Source organism: Lampetra fluviatilis, chromosome 49, assembly GCF_964198595.1.
Source record: "Lampetra fluviatilis chromosome 49, kcLamFluv1.1, whole genome shotgun sequence".
In the NCBI taxonomy this organism is placed as follows: domain Eukaryota; kingdom Metazoa; phylum Chordata; class Hyperoartia; order Petromyzontiformes; family Petromyzontidae; genus Lampetra; species Lampetra fluviatilis.
The window spans coordinates 7,349,464-7,362,909 of record NC_136323.1 but is presented as its reverse complement, the minus strand read 5'-3'; the positions used below and the strand labels follow the sequence as shown (position 1 = coordinate 7,362,909).

General features: G+C 45.4%; 1 protein-coding gene across 5 annotated transcripts in view; it reads right to left on the bottom strand.

The window, feature by feature from the left end:
• LOC144948503 (regulator of G-protein signaling 8-like) overlaps positions 1-13,446 on the bottom strand; it is a 164,958-nt gene that overhangs the window by 77,451 nt on the left and 74,061 nt on the right. For all 5 annotated transcript variants that reach the window (XM_078878035.1, XM_078878030.1, XM_078878029.1 and 2 more), the window contains 3 exons: positions 12,693-12,813; positions 6,274-6,317; positions 211-369 (listed from right to left, as the gene is read on the bottom strand). In XM_078878035.1, the coding sequence (XP_078734161.1) occupies positions 211-369; positions 6,274-6,317; positions 12,693-12,813 (324 nt within the window). The remainder of the gene's footprint in view (positions 1-210; positions 370-6,273; positions 6,318-12,692; positions 12,814-13,446) is intronic.

Sequence of the window (13,446 nt, the reverse complement as noted above, 5' to 3'; positions counted from 1 at the left end):
CAGCTGACTTGAGGGGCGTAGGCGCGTCTCAACAAATGAACTTGCCGAGCCGCTCATACTGGACATCTTTAAAAAAGAGCTTCATAGGTCATCGGATTCCTCCTGCAGTCTAAAGAAAGAGTCCTCACCATAACACACAGTTCGGCGGAAACATAGCACAGGCAGACAGTTGTTCGTGAGATCCTGCACGTTTGGAAAATGTGAGGGTACCTGTGAAGACAGCGGAGTCGCTGGACTGCTCTGCAGGTGGAGAATGTGCTGATGCTGCTGCTGCTTCCGCGTTCGTTCGGAAATCCCACGCAAGAGGTGACACAGCTTCGCTTTGCTTTCCACATTCATCGCCTCCAAGACCAATTCAGATTCTTCTCCCTGAAACGGCAACAGACCATCGCCCACAAATAAGCGTCCATCGCTGTTATGCCCTCTGTTCACAAAACTCTTGGGGGAGGGGGGGTTTCAATCCGTCCGTTTTTCCTCCTTTCGATATTAAAATGACAAGGAGATACGAAAGCGTTGTAAACGGCACAGCAATGTGCGTATCTCAGTTCTTTGCGATACACACGTCGACTGAGACATCATTCAATAGATTCTGTTTCTGTACAGTGTCTGTTGGCTTTATATATATGGGGGGAGAGAAAGATATGGAAATTGGGTGGGGGGAATGGGGGGGGGGTTGTGGAATATTTTAATTCATTTTTACAAAGGGGACGTTTATTGTTATGTAAAAAAAAACTAAATCCAAGGATATTGCAAAGTGATTGCAAGCATCATCAAAAAATGTATAATTATCCTAAAGCATCGTTTCCTTTTGGAATAATTAAGATAAAAATAACTTAATGTTCGTTTTAATGACCTCGGATCCACAACGCTCGGCGGAATATAATAGTTCACGAGCAGCAATAACCCACATACCTCTCTCCAGCTCCTTGCTGGCTAATCTAATTACACGCAACACCAAGCGAGCACATTATGAAAGCGAGTCAGCCCTCTGCCCAGAGCCCTCCGAGTCTTCAGATGTGCGCTCCGAGCCGTGAGCTCTCTCCCTCTCTGCGTTACGGCCAACACGTTGGCCCGCCCCGCGCCTGGCGAAACCCACTCCACGAACGTGCCAAGCCCCGACGTTGGCCCGACATGCCCTGAACGTGGAGCACGGCGAGCCGTCCCGAATTGGATGGGCCCCTCTGCACCAGCGGAGGAGGCTCCACATTTCGACGGCAGCATTTAAAGCCTTCCTTGTAGGTGCAACCGTTGTTGCATTCGCGTCAGAGGTCGCAACCGGGTACCCGATACCCGTACCCTACCCGATACCCGGCTACCCGTACCCGGCCGGGTACGGGTACCCGTTTGCGACCCTGGTGCGGCCGGGTACGGGTAGACCGTGAGTCACTGGTGAGTCACTGTTTGTCACTCATTTCCCAACGTCTTGTCTCTTCTCACAATTCAAGTTCCTAGAATCAACCCACCCGCGCCTGCAACATGGCTTCATCCCAGAGGTCGCAATCAGGTACTCGATACCCGTACCCTACCCGTACCCGGCCGGGTACGGGTAGGGTACCGGTACGGCCGGGTATGGGTACGGGTACCCGTTTGCGATCCTGGTGCGGCCGGGTACGGGTACCGGTAAGGAATCAAAACCCGTTTGCGACCTCTGATTCGCGTGGTGCGAAATTATTTTTGTTTGGAGACCTAACAGGGGTGATGAGCTGCATCGACCGCTAAGCCAGGATTTTGATGCATAGACTTTAGACAATGCTATACATGCTCTTGGTGGTGTTATCTGACTGGATATGTTGAATATGAATACATATTAATGGTGGGCTTTGCCTGCTTTCTATTAGCTTAAGCATCAAACTCAATATGCAAACTTTTATAAATTAAGAAGCACGGAACATTTCCACCCAAATTTTAATTTTGGAATTATAAGGACTTCACTATATTCGTGCCACATTCCAGCCGTGTAGCTCGCCTTAGACCATTATCGGAATATACGCGAGTCAATCGCCCACGGCAATCTTTGTGTGTTCAATAACAACAGTCACCAGAACCTGCAAATACAAAAAGTAGAGCGGTTTCGCAGAAGCTCTCCGACGTGATTTCGGGATGTGCCGCGTGTCGTTTCGGCATGAAGTCCGACGTTTCCCTTTGAAGGTTCTTCTTCGCTTCCTGAAGAAGCTCCCGGCCGAACAACACGCGATAACAACCCCGAGATCACATCGGAGGGCTGTCCCGCACAACCACTGAAACCCCACGAAGCGGGGGGGGGGGGTTAGTTTCTGAGCATTTAATGTGATTCAAAGTCTTCTTGGTTCTTTCGGTAAAGTCACGTAGAATGGAAATAATAAAATAATAAAAATAAAACATAATAAAATACAATTCTCACGACGTTTCGGCCACAACGCAAGCAGCTGTCCTCTGCTTGCGTTGTGGCCGAAACGTCGTGAGAATTATTTTATTATGTTTTATTTATATTATTTTATTATTTCCATTCTACGTGACTTTACCGAAATAACCAAGAAGATGAATCCCTGCAGTCATGAAAGCTTTAAATCGTGATTCAAAGTGTTATCCTTTTTGCTCGTGTCCAAAGTAAACTAAATATAAAAAAAAAGATTCCCAGGTAAGGCCCACTGAGCTGTTTAGCTCTTCTTCAGAAGCCACAACAAAAAAAGGCTTAGTACGTGGAAATGTATAGCAGCCAAATACTCTAAACGTGCGTTGATGCTAAATTTGGATGGACAAACCGGAGGACCCTCACCCAACCGGCACCGATCAGGATTGTCAAGCACTGCACTGCCAAACAATCCCCATGACTGACACTTCAATACTTGAAGTAGAGTGACAAAAGGTCGTAATTTATTAACATTGTATATTATATAGAAACCCCCTTTTCGTTGTGATAAACGTCCTACTAGTTAACACAGAGGTCTGAGATGTGGCTACACTTAGACGCTTAAAAATCCAAATTGTATTCCATTGGGTGCTTTTTTGAAACCTTATATGATGTTTGTTTGGGCAAGGAAGACACCTTTATCATAACAGATCAAAACAAACATATGCTCAAGCATAGAAATGTCTGCCCAGTTGTTGTTGTGTCTGTATGCTTTGCTGATTTTTTTCTTGTTTTCCAACGTGGCTTAACTTTTGTCATGTTCAATAGAGCAATGAAAACAATACTCAAGCGCCCCCAAAATATTCTCGCGATAAGATCAATGGACGTTTTTGAAACATTTGCACAATCTTCTAGGACATTGATGCGGTGCAAATGATCACACCCTGGAATGTCACGCATCACGTTTGTCAGATAAAAAAAAATCACTGGTGGTTGTCCTAGGATGGACTCGCCCCGCCATTGGAACGTGGAATTTCCTCCGCTGGCTCAAGGCTACCAAATGGAGATGAGCACCACCTCAATGTCATTTGAGCAATAATTCAGTTTGCCGTTGACTACGAATCGTTAATGAAGAGGAAAGATGCAATATTTGCTACACAAACCGCAGAATGATTACCCCTGCTGGCTTCGGTACAAGCCTCACCAATGCCAGCCCTTCATCAAGCGAGCTCAATTTCACTGAACACGAGACAGATGGCAAGAATTTCGATTTATTTATTTCTATTTTAAGACCAAGACACTGCTAAAAATAGCCTCTCTCTCTCTGATTTTGTTTTTTAAATCCTCTTTTCGTGTTTTAGCCGTGCCGCTTGTTCTACGTAGACATCGATCACCATCAGCTTGTTCTGGCCCCACGACCTCTCGGCGGTGTTTACACGGAGCCCCGCCAGACTCAGCCCCGTGCCCAGAGAGGGCGGCCGATGGCTGCATGGGACAGTGCTCGATGAAGGGTAAAGAGGCTGCAGCTTCCACGGCACGATGCTTAGCAAGGCCAAACTGACAAATAGTTTTGATGTATTAAAGGGTACTTTGCGACCGCGTTGCTACCCAGCCAGGTTGTGACACACAGCAAAGATGAAAACAAAGACCCCCCCCCCGTGTAGCCTTAACAGACCGTAGGGGCAAGTGCTGTTAGCGAGCACCTATAAAGGCCGTCATGGCACACGAGGGGGAGGGTGGCCAGTACTACGCCCGGCCGCCTTTGTCTTCCCAGTGGCGATGTTTACACACCGCACCATGTACTCATTTGAAGCTGAGTCGACCTAGAGGAGGCCTAGGACCGGTTCAGATAATCGTCACTGGTGTTGGCCGTGAACGTGAATCGAACCCGGGTCGCCGGGTTCGTAGCGCAGCGCACTAACCACTACACGACAACCACTCCGCACACATGCATCAGCCAATGCTCGATAAAGGTTTCCCCAAGCTTTTGCCATCTCTCACAGTTCTGTGATGCCACAAGCAATTTCGCTAAGGCACACGATCTAATCTCATCACTTAATCTACTCTGTCATTAGTCTCAATAATGGGCTATCATCCCTTCTAGAGGCATCTCCTGCCCAAGCCCATTTACTTTTTTGAACAGTTTGAATGACGTCATTAGCCTGCGTACTTTCATCCATGCATGTGTTATTTGCACTTAATTTTGTAAAGGTTCAGCCCTGAAATGTGTTGCTCACACCACTGCTGGCAGAAGAACCTCCACTAGACGAAGCTTCAGGGTGACCCTCATCAAGGGCGTATTTGGCCTACTCTGCAATGCTGGAATCCATTATATATCTTATCTTATATATCTATATATAAAAGGGAAATTTGTGAATATGCGTGTCTGTTAGAAATGTTTAGCATACTTCCCAACTTGCTACAAACTTGAAATTTGGCATGTGGGTAGCTTCCAGACTGTACACAATGCAAAAAGTATAAAAAAATACTTTTGTATTTTTTTTGGGGGGGGGGGGGGGGGGCGCAATAATGGATATATTTTGCACAGCAAGTGAGCGTTGACGTCACATCTGTGATGTCACCCGCATGCGGCAGTGTCACGCAGTGTGCCTGCTGACGTCACGCAGTGTGCCTGCTGACGTCATGCATACCCCCCCCCCCCACCCTCCGCGTAGGCCGTGTATTAATCCGAGACAAGAATCCAAGTCCCGGGCGAGTAACCCCATATAATTTTACTCCGTATATGTTTAAAATCCTATGGAAACGTTTAGGACCAAAAAAAGGTGAGATGAATGTGGCGCGTCCAAAATAATTACCGGGGTTAGTGTTCCGGAGTGTTCCCGGCTTAAACTAACCACCGGTTGATAATTGTTTTTTTACCCTTCTATCTGGCAACAAAACTGACACTTTTTTTTACAAGGAGTCATGTTTGCATAGACCACAATACCTGCAGCCATAATGCAAACAAAAAACATAACTCTGATAATATATGCACTGTCCTTGAAGTTGATTGGTCTACACCCGGTGCACGCCTTTTGGCGTCATCTGGTCCAACCCATGTGAGACTAGGCTATAAGGAAAGCTGTCTCGGGTGTGGACCAATCAACTTCAAGGACAGTGCATACATTATCAGAGTTATGTTTTTTGTTTGCATTATGGCTGCAGGTATTGTGGTCTATGCAAACATGACTCCTTGTAAAAAAGGTGTCAGTTTTGTTGCCAGATAGAAGGGTAAAAAAACTATTATATTTTTTACTGGCAAATGAGGTTCCAATGGTGTAACCACCGGTTACCCACTTTACTACATGTGTAGCACACCATCCCTGCTGTCTGTCGGAGCCATCGTAGCCAGGCATCTGCGAGAGACTTAATTTGGTGTTGGAATTCTAATCTGGCTACACAAGGTCACAACAATGCCCCTCGAAATTCACGCGCATTAACAATTAAAGCATTGCTTTAATGACAATCCCATGATCCGAATGAAATATTAAAGCTTGCCAACACGCGGAACGTAGAAATGTGTGTTTTGAAATGCTCATGAATGCTAATTGTGCGCAACGTGCAAACAATATCGGTAGAAATAGCTTGGAAGATGTTGCCATGTGGTATTGTTCACTTGTAAAGCCATTACGGTTTTAAAAATACCCAAATGGTGATGCACCATTAGCACTGCCATATAGGCATTTTTTTCTTGAGTCCGATTAAATGCAGCAACAGTCACAACACAGCTGTGAGCAAATTGTGAGCACATTATTACATGTATTTGTTGTGCGTTGGCAATTCTATTTTTCATTCGGAAGTAATGCATCTGTCGTATTTGCAGTGTTGTTTTGGAGGTGATTAAATATGAACTATTGCCCATAAATGTTAACAACATAATTAGTGTGAATCGCAACAACTAGACGATCGTAAAGCAAATATAACAATAACAAACCGTGTTTTACCTCAGATTTGTAACTGATGGGAATAGTGCAGTCATCCAATGTTTCTGCAAAACAAGAGAATAAAACACATTTACAAACTGTGCTCTTAGCAACCACCGATCATGATCAGTCGGCACGATGTGTGGAAGTGTGCAGAGTGAATCAACGTTTCGTATGCACCACATTCTCATGCCCGATGTCTCCTTCTGTGGAGATGCACTAAGTGATTCCGCATCTGCTCTGAGTTCAAGGGTCTATGATCTCATTACTCGTTTGGTCAGTCGCTGTGGGCTCACGGTGCCCCCCTTAACCAGTATATATACTGTATACATATACTGTTTTCTTGGAATTTCTCTCACTTGATACAGCTATCGTGCTGTGACAGTTCCACCTGAAGACGGAAGCTTGTGTTGCCTCCGAAACGTCGTGATTTTTTTTTACTTTTATTCATTTTAATTTTTTACCTACGTGACTTTACCGAAAAAACTTAAGAATATGAACACAGTGCAACTGTATGTTTTAAAAATGTATTTGACCAGGTAAGCCCACTGAGCTATATCGGTCTTTTTCGGAAGCGACCTGGCCACAAATGATAGCTCAATGAAGTGGCTTATCGCGTCGAAATTGATAGCAGCAAATACTCGAGTCGCATGTTGATTCAAAATGTGCAGTAAAAAACCAGAGGACCCGGAGAGAGAGAGAGAGACATGCTACTCTAAATATACAGGAGTCAGGGTCAGGATCGAGCCCACGACCTCCTGTTTACTGCACAAGGCAGTTAACATCTCACCACCGATGGAGCTGATGGTGGGAGGGGCTAATATGGCACGATGCCTTTGTCCTATTAGTTGGCCAAACAACCCAATATAGGGCCACAGAATTCGTGCAATTGTTGGAGCCGGTTCTGGCTGACATCCCACTTGGCTCAGGTTTCCCACGCCTCTGATTAATTTGCTCTCTCTCTCTATTCAAGAGTGAACTTAAAATATGTCTTTTACAAAATTCGAAATAATTACTCATCCCAATTCCAATGGAACTATTTCAAACACTTGGGAGTAGGAAGGTTAAATAGAATAATACATTTAGACATCATAATAAACTTGAAAATGGAATGAACGATAGTTGACAGAATCAAGGAATGCACGCTGCTATGGTACGGTCTAAGTTTATTTTGTTTAACCAGGTAGTGAGACCTCAAGAGACCAGGATAGTATAATATGCCAGCGTGACATGGCTCACCAAAATGACAATTGACACAAATAGAAATCAGAGCAAAAGCAACCGTGTTACGGAAGGGTTTAAAGACAACGCACAAACATGAATAAAAAAAAATAAACAATTCCTCGATTGAAAGTCGGCTCGGACAGATTCATTATAACGGATCAAACAGGAATTCTGCAAAAGCAATGGCAATGTTAGTGGAAGGTAACAGAGGCAGAGGGCGACCGGCAACATAAAGCAGCAGGTGGGGATAAGACGATGATCGTCAACAGTGGAGGACTGCTGCTGCTGCTGCTGTCAGAGAAGTTCATGGACCCAGCACCCTCCATAGAGGGGCTGGGACAGGAAGACAATACAAAGGAACTGAGCTACAATCAAGGTCAAGAGGTCACCACGGCCAATGCCGTTGATGCCACTGTACCTCACCATCACCTCCTTCCTTCCGCTCGCTAGATCCTATAGTTGTTGCAAAGTCGGCATCCAACTTTCAGAGAGTGCTCTTACGCTATCCCGCTATCTGGCTTTAGGTCACTCCCTTGGTCACTGAAATGTGTGTCCACTCCCAGTGCCTGTCACCATTGTATTATGGGATTGCATTCATATTGCATTGTAGGCTCTGTGTATGTATGTTGAACTTCTTTCGCACCACACAAAGCCAACCGTGCTCATCGGTGCGGATCGCTAATCGTACTAAAATAGGGAAGAACCGATGCCGCAGTGGTGAGCGCATTGCGATACGAAACTCACGGCCTGAGTTTGATTTACGGCCGTGGCTAACGTCAGCAACAAGCAATATCCGAACAGGTCTCGTACCCCACCTTAACCAACCCAAACTGAGCAGAATGGTGAAGTATGGTCAAACATACAACCCCATGATTTACACGGCATGGGAACGCCTCCACCTTATCATCAGATTGACAAAGGGCTGTAAGTGGTTATTTTCAATTGCAAGCAAAAATTGATGATACCATTTCGATTAATAATAACTTTCGGATTCATAAGGCACCTCAAAGTAACTACATCTCAAGATCATAGATGCTGCAGGGGAGAATGAATGCTCACCCATTCGTCAGAACGTGTTAGGGTCTTAGTTACTGTTACTGTCTTGTGTTTAACCCTGCACTTGCTTGCTCATGCCACTGCTGGGGAAAAGGGCCTCCACTAAAGGAGGAACTGCACAAAAAAAACCTTTTTAGGGAATTCTGTCCGACCCTTCATGCTGGTCTGACATATTTAAAGTTGTCGGAGTATGCACACTTCACCCCACCACACACGACTTGCCGATCGACTAAGTGCGGTGCACCCATTTAAGTATTCTTGCAATTATTCAACTCCCATGATGGGATATTGAACCCCGACGACCTCTAGGTTGCAAGGCCAGTGAAGCTAACCATTATACCATGACAGCATCCCGTGTCTCATGAGTGCCCTGTTCTTCACTTAAAGTCAAAGCATATCCCCATGGTCATATGAGCACTCCAGTGTTCATTTGCCCCGAAATTCTGAGCGCGTGTTGGAAATTCCATATTCCTATGGATGAGAAAAAGCACCAAAGTGGTGCTCATTTAACTGACCAGACAGATGATCAGAATATGAACCTTCTGGTTGAGAGTGACCTGCACTGCCACAGTGCCACCTGGCCAGGTGCTGTTGACTGATTACAACAATTAATTAGCGTAGGAGCTTTATCGAAACATGCCTGCCCAAATTAGAATGGGTATTAAACTGTTAATACATAGTGCCATTGAGCCTTATTTTTTTGATGTCAAGGTCTCCATACAGGAAAGCTCTATTAATATGCACACAAAGCTTGTGTACAGTCTAATTTCAGAATGAAAAACATTCCCTCCCCCCCCCCTGGTATTGTGGCAGGCAGGGTGAGTACCATTGCCGGGACATCTCCGTTGGCAAAAGCACTCAGACGTCAAAGCGAATGTAACGAAGCCATCACATTTGTCGCACGTTGATGCAAATCTTCCGCATCAATACTTCCGTCCCAGTCCTCTCGTCGATGTCACCGCGCGCGCGTGTTCGAGACGTCAAGTTGATTTGTTTTGGTGTTCCCGACTTCAATGAGTTGGCACGCGTACAATGCGGCATAGAGAAGGAAGATCATATTAGATGTAGATAATAGAGCAGGGGGGAGGGGAATAACCGAGGGAATGACATTTATTGTATTTGATGTTCCAGAGCTCAGGAAGAACCGACGATCACAAATTTAAATAGATCAGGAAAAAAATCCCACAATCCCCACTTCCTACATCGGTGGGCTTCCGCTTTTAACTTAATAAAAAGAGGGCGAAATGTTTATCAGTTAATTTCAGCACACTTCCTGCAACCGCTGCAAGAGCATTAGAGTATCCTGTTGGTCACGCAGGAAAAAAGACGCGTGTAAAAATACACGGGATGACCAGGGTGGGTGGGCTAACTAACAATGAAATATGGAAGCTGAGGATGCGACCACGTGCAGTGGCTCTCTTCAAAATTAGGCCTCATTCCATGAGCGCTTTGGGACTCGTTTATAACTCAAGTAATAAATGATGATGGTGATAATGATGATGAACTAACATGCGTTGCAATTGGCAGTGTACCAAAATTGTAAGCAAAGTAAAACAAGGAGGTTTTGTACCTCGGCAAAACAGTGGTTTGGGAATCGTTACTAGCATCCACAGATGTCTCCTTAACCATTACGTTCATTGCATCGCGCGCTTGCAAATGCGCTTCTGCGGCCGTCTGGAATGCTCTTCCTTCCGATATTAGGAAGCCCGCTGGAGCTACACACCTATTAATCCAGATTGAAAACTAGTTTCTTTCGAACTGCTTTTTGTGTTTAGTTTGCTGTCCTCCCCGCCACACCTCCAAATAGCACGGTTGGTTACGCACGGTGCAAAATAACTTCAACATACACACGTACATAGTACAAAAGACAATGTAATTAGAATGCCATTGCCATTGAGATGGCTTTTGTAGTCGACACCCGGCCCCTAAGGTCTCTTCTTGCAAAATCTCACCATCTGGCTTATTTTTTTTTACATCGGTCTCTGACCTCTGAGTGTCATGCCAAACCCCGTCTCAGTAACTTGCCTCCCCCTCCATCAAGTAAACACTTAGAATTGAATTTTTGTAACGTGCTTTATTCACTCTAGAAGGGAGATGACAACTTTGGCAGTGCTAGGAGGAACCACAGACATGTGGGTGAGCCAGCAGCAACAATTTCCTGAACTCTGGGGTCCTCTCTGTATGAAGGTGCTATCAGCCAATTGATGAGTGTATACACCTGGGAGGAAACCGGAATGCCCGGACAAATCCTATGCAAGTGAGGGAGCAACACTCTATCCCATACAAATGAAACAGGTGGAGTTCACATATTTGCTGGACCAGATTCGCCTGGCAAGCCAGGAGAATGGCACCTTGACGCCCACGGGAAAGAGAGTTTCAGGACGGCTGTGCGATCAACCAACCCTCGCTGCTTCCACAGTGCTGGACTAGAGGCGTGCACGTAATGTGTGGTTGACCCAGTCAAACGTCTGACCTACTACAAATCCTCTTCCTGATTATGTCTAAATTGCTCTCCTAATGCATTCTCTGCCAAACTTCCACGTTGCTTAGCCTACAATACCAAATAAATAAATAAGCGTACTTCTGTTTATCTTTTCACGTAAAAAAAAGAAAACATTTTTAGTGCGTGAGTCCATTGACCTTCTGCTTCTCTAAAACAAAGTTACTCGGCAGCAAGCAAACTCTGGACCGGCTTTGACCTTTTGGGTCTCATTAGTAGAGTGAAGATTGTCAAACAAAAACTGTTGGGCTGACAAACATCATTCCTCGGAGCACTTTGCCTGCATAGCAGGGCAGTGTTTAGGCCAAAAGCACACAAAGCCAAACATTCATTCATTAGCGAAGCATATAGTTTAGCTAAGGCAAGGTGCAGCCCAGCAATTGCTTACTCACGTCACTGCTGGCAGAAAGGGCTTCTACTAGCGGGAGTTCTAGAGCGCACCTTCTAAAAAGTAAATTGGGCCTCGTGCACCATGTTGACCAGACCTCTTGGATGTGGTGGGACTTCCAACTTAGTGATTGCTCACCGTATATAGAACCCACCTGAAAGGGAGTCTTCGTGATTTTTGTTATAAAATATAAAAGTAAGATCACAACCAATATAACAGCTGGTTTGGCCATTGTCTCATCATGTCAATTATGGGACTCCACTAAAAGTGGGACCTTACCTCACCGTGCATCCGGCAGTGTGGACAAATGTTTACGAGTGCTGCCACCAGACGACAAGCGCTGTTTGCGGAGTCCAGCATTTAAAACCCATCACTTCTCCCTGGCCTATCCTATTGCTACTCTCTGGCCTCCAGCTATGAGCAGGTATACCACCAATATCACTCCCCCAAACCCTATCACTACCAACACTCCTATCACTACCCCAACCCCGATCACTACCAACACTCCTATCACTCCCCCAACCCCTATCACTACCCCTATCACTACCCAAACTATTATCACTACCACAACCCCTATCACTCCCCAAAATCAAATCACTACCCCAACCTCTATCACTACCCCAAACCTTATCACTCCCCCAAACCCTATCACTACCAAAACTCCTATCACTACCCAAACTATTATCACTACCCCAAGCCCTATCACTCCCCCAAACCCTATCACTACAACAACCCCTATCACTACCCCTATCACTCCCCCAAACCCTATCACTACCAAAACTCCTATCACTACCCCAACCCCCTATCACTACCCCTGTCACTACCACAACCCCTATCACTCCCCCAAACCCTATCACTACCCAAACTCTTATCTCTACTCTAACCCCTATCACTACCCCAACCCCCATCACTACCCCAACCCCTATCACTACCCCTATAACTACACCAACCCCTATCACTTCCTCAAACCCCTATAACTACCCCAAACCCTATAACTACCCCAACCCCTATCACTTCCTCAAACCCCTATAACTACCCCAAACCCTATCACTACCCCAACCCCTATCACTACCCCTATAACTACCCCAACCCCTATCACTACCCCTCCTTAACCTCTCCCGCCTATTCTCTGAAATGTCACCATAACTACACCACTACCACCACCACGTTTAATCACCAAACTCTTTATTTCAACCACTATCATCTTACGTGCAGATTTGATAACTTTTGCAAAGCGCCTTATTCCAGATAAGACATTGTGCGGGCACTCACCATGTTCGGGCTCGGGCAGCCAAGCGGAGCACAGGTACACGGGGTTTCTCAAAACCAGGAACTCATCTCGATCGTTTCTCTGAGCCAGCAGCAGCAGGTCGTTGTAGACGAACAGACGCACCTGCAAACGGCATCGTCACTCTTTCACGGATCCGCAGTCGTTGCAAGCCTTGACAAGGCCCAATACAGGAAGACCACTCCACACAATCCTGGCAATCGCCTGATGAAGCTGCTTTCAATCAACAGTGGAATGTCGTCGAACTCAAATTGCAAATGTTGATATGAGCGCTGCTATTTGCCGATCTTATTATATTATCAGTGCATTTCCACACAATAAATAGCTGTTGTTGTTGGAGCCATTATTGACAGATACACGTGATTAAATTGATACATTTCCTGCCACTTGTGGATCACATCCATGAAAAAAACAGACGATGCGATTTTTTGCAGATTTATTGGGGCTTTGGATATTAGATGGTGTAGGTAAGTGGGGCAATAAGAGCCATTTGATGTGTGTATGTATGCATGCATGTCATTGACGTCATGGCACACAGTGAAACCTTATAGATAGTCCCCGAGTTACGACGGTCCGACTTACGATATTTCAATCTTACGATGGCAAAATAAAAAATAAAATAAAAAATTAGCGCGGCAGTCAAATGCAGCAGCGTACGAGGCACGATACGTTCAATGCATGTTAAAAGTTTTCATAGCAGATAGGATTGTTTCTTGAAAAAACTTTCTATTAAATTGC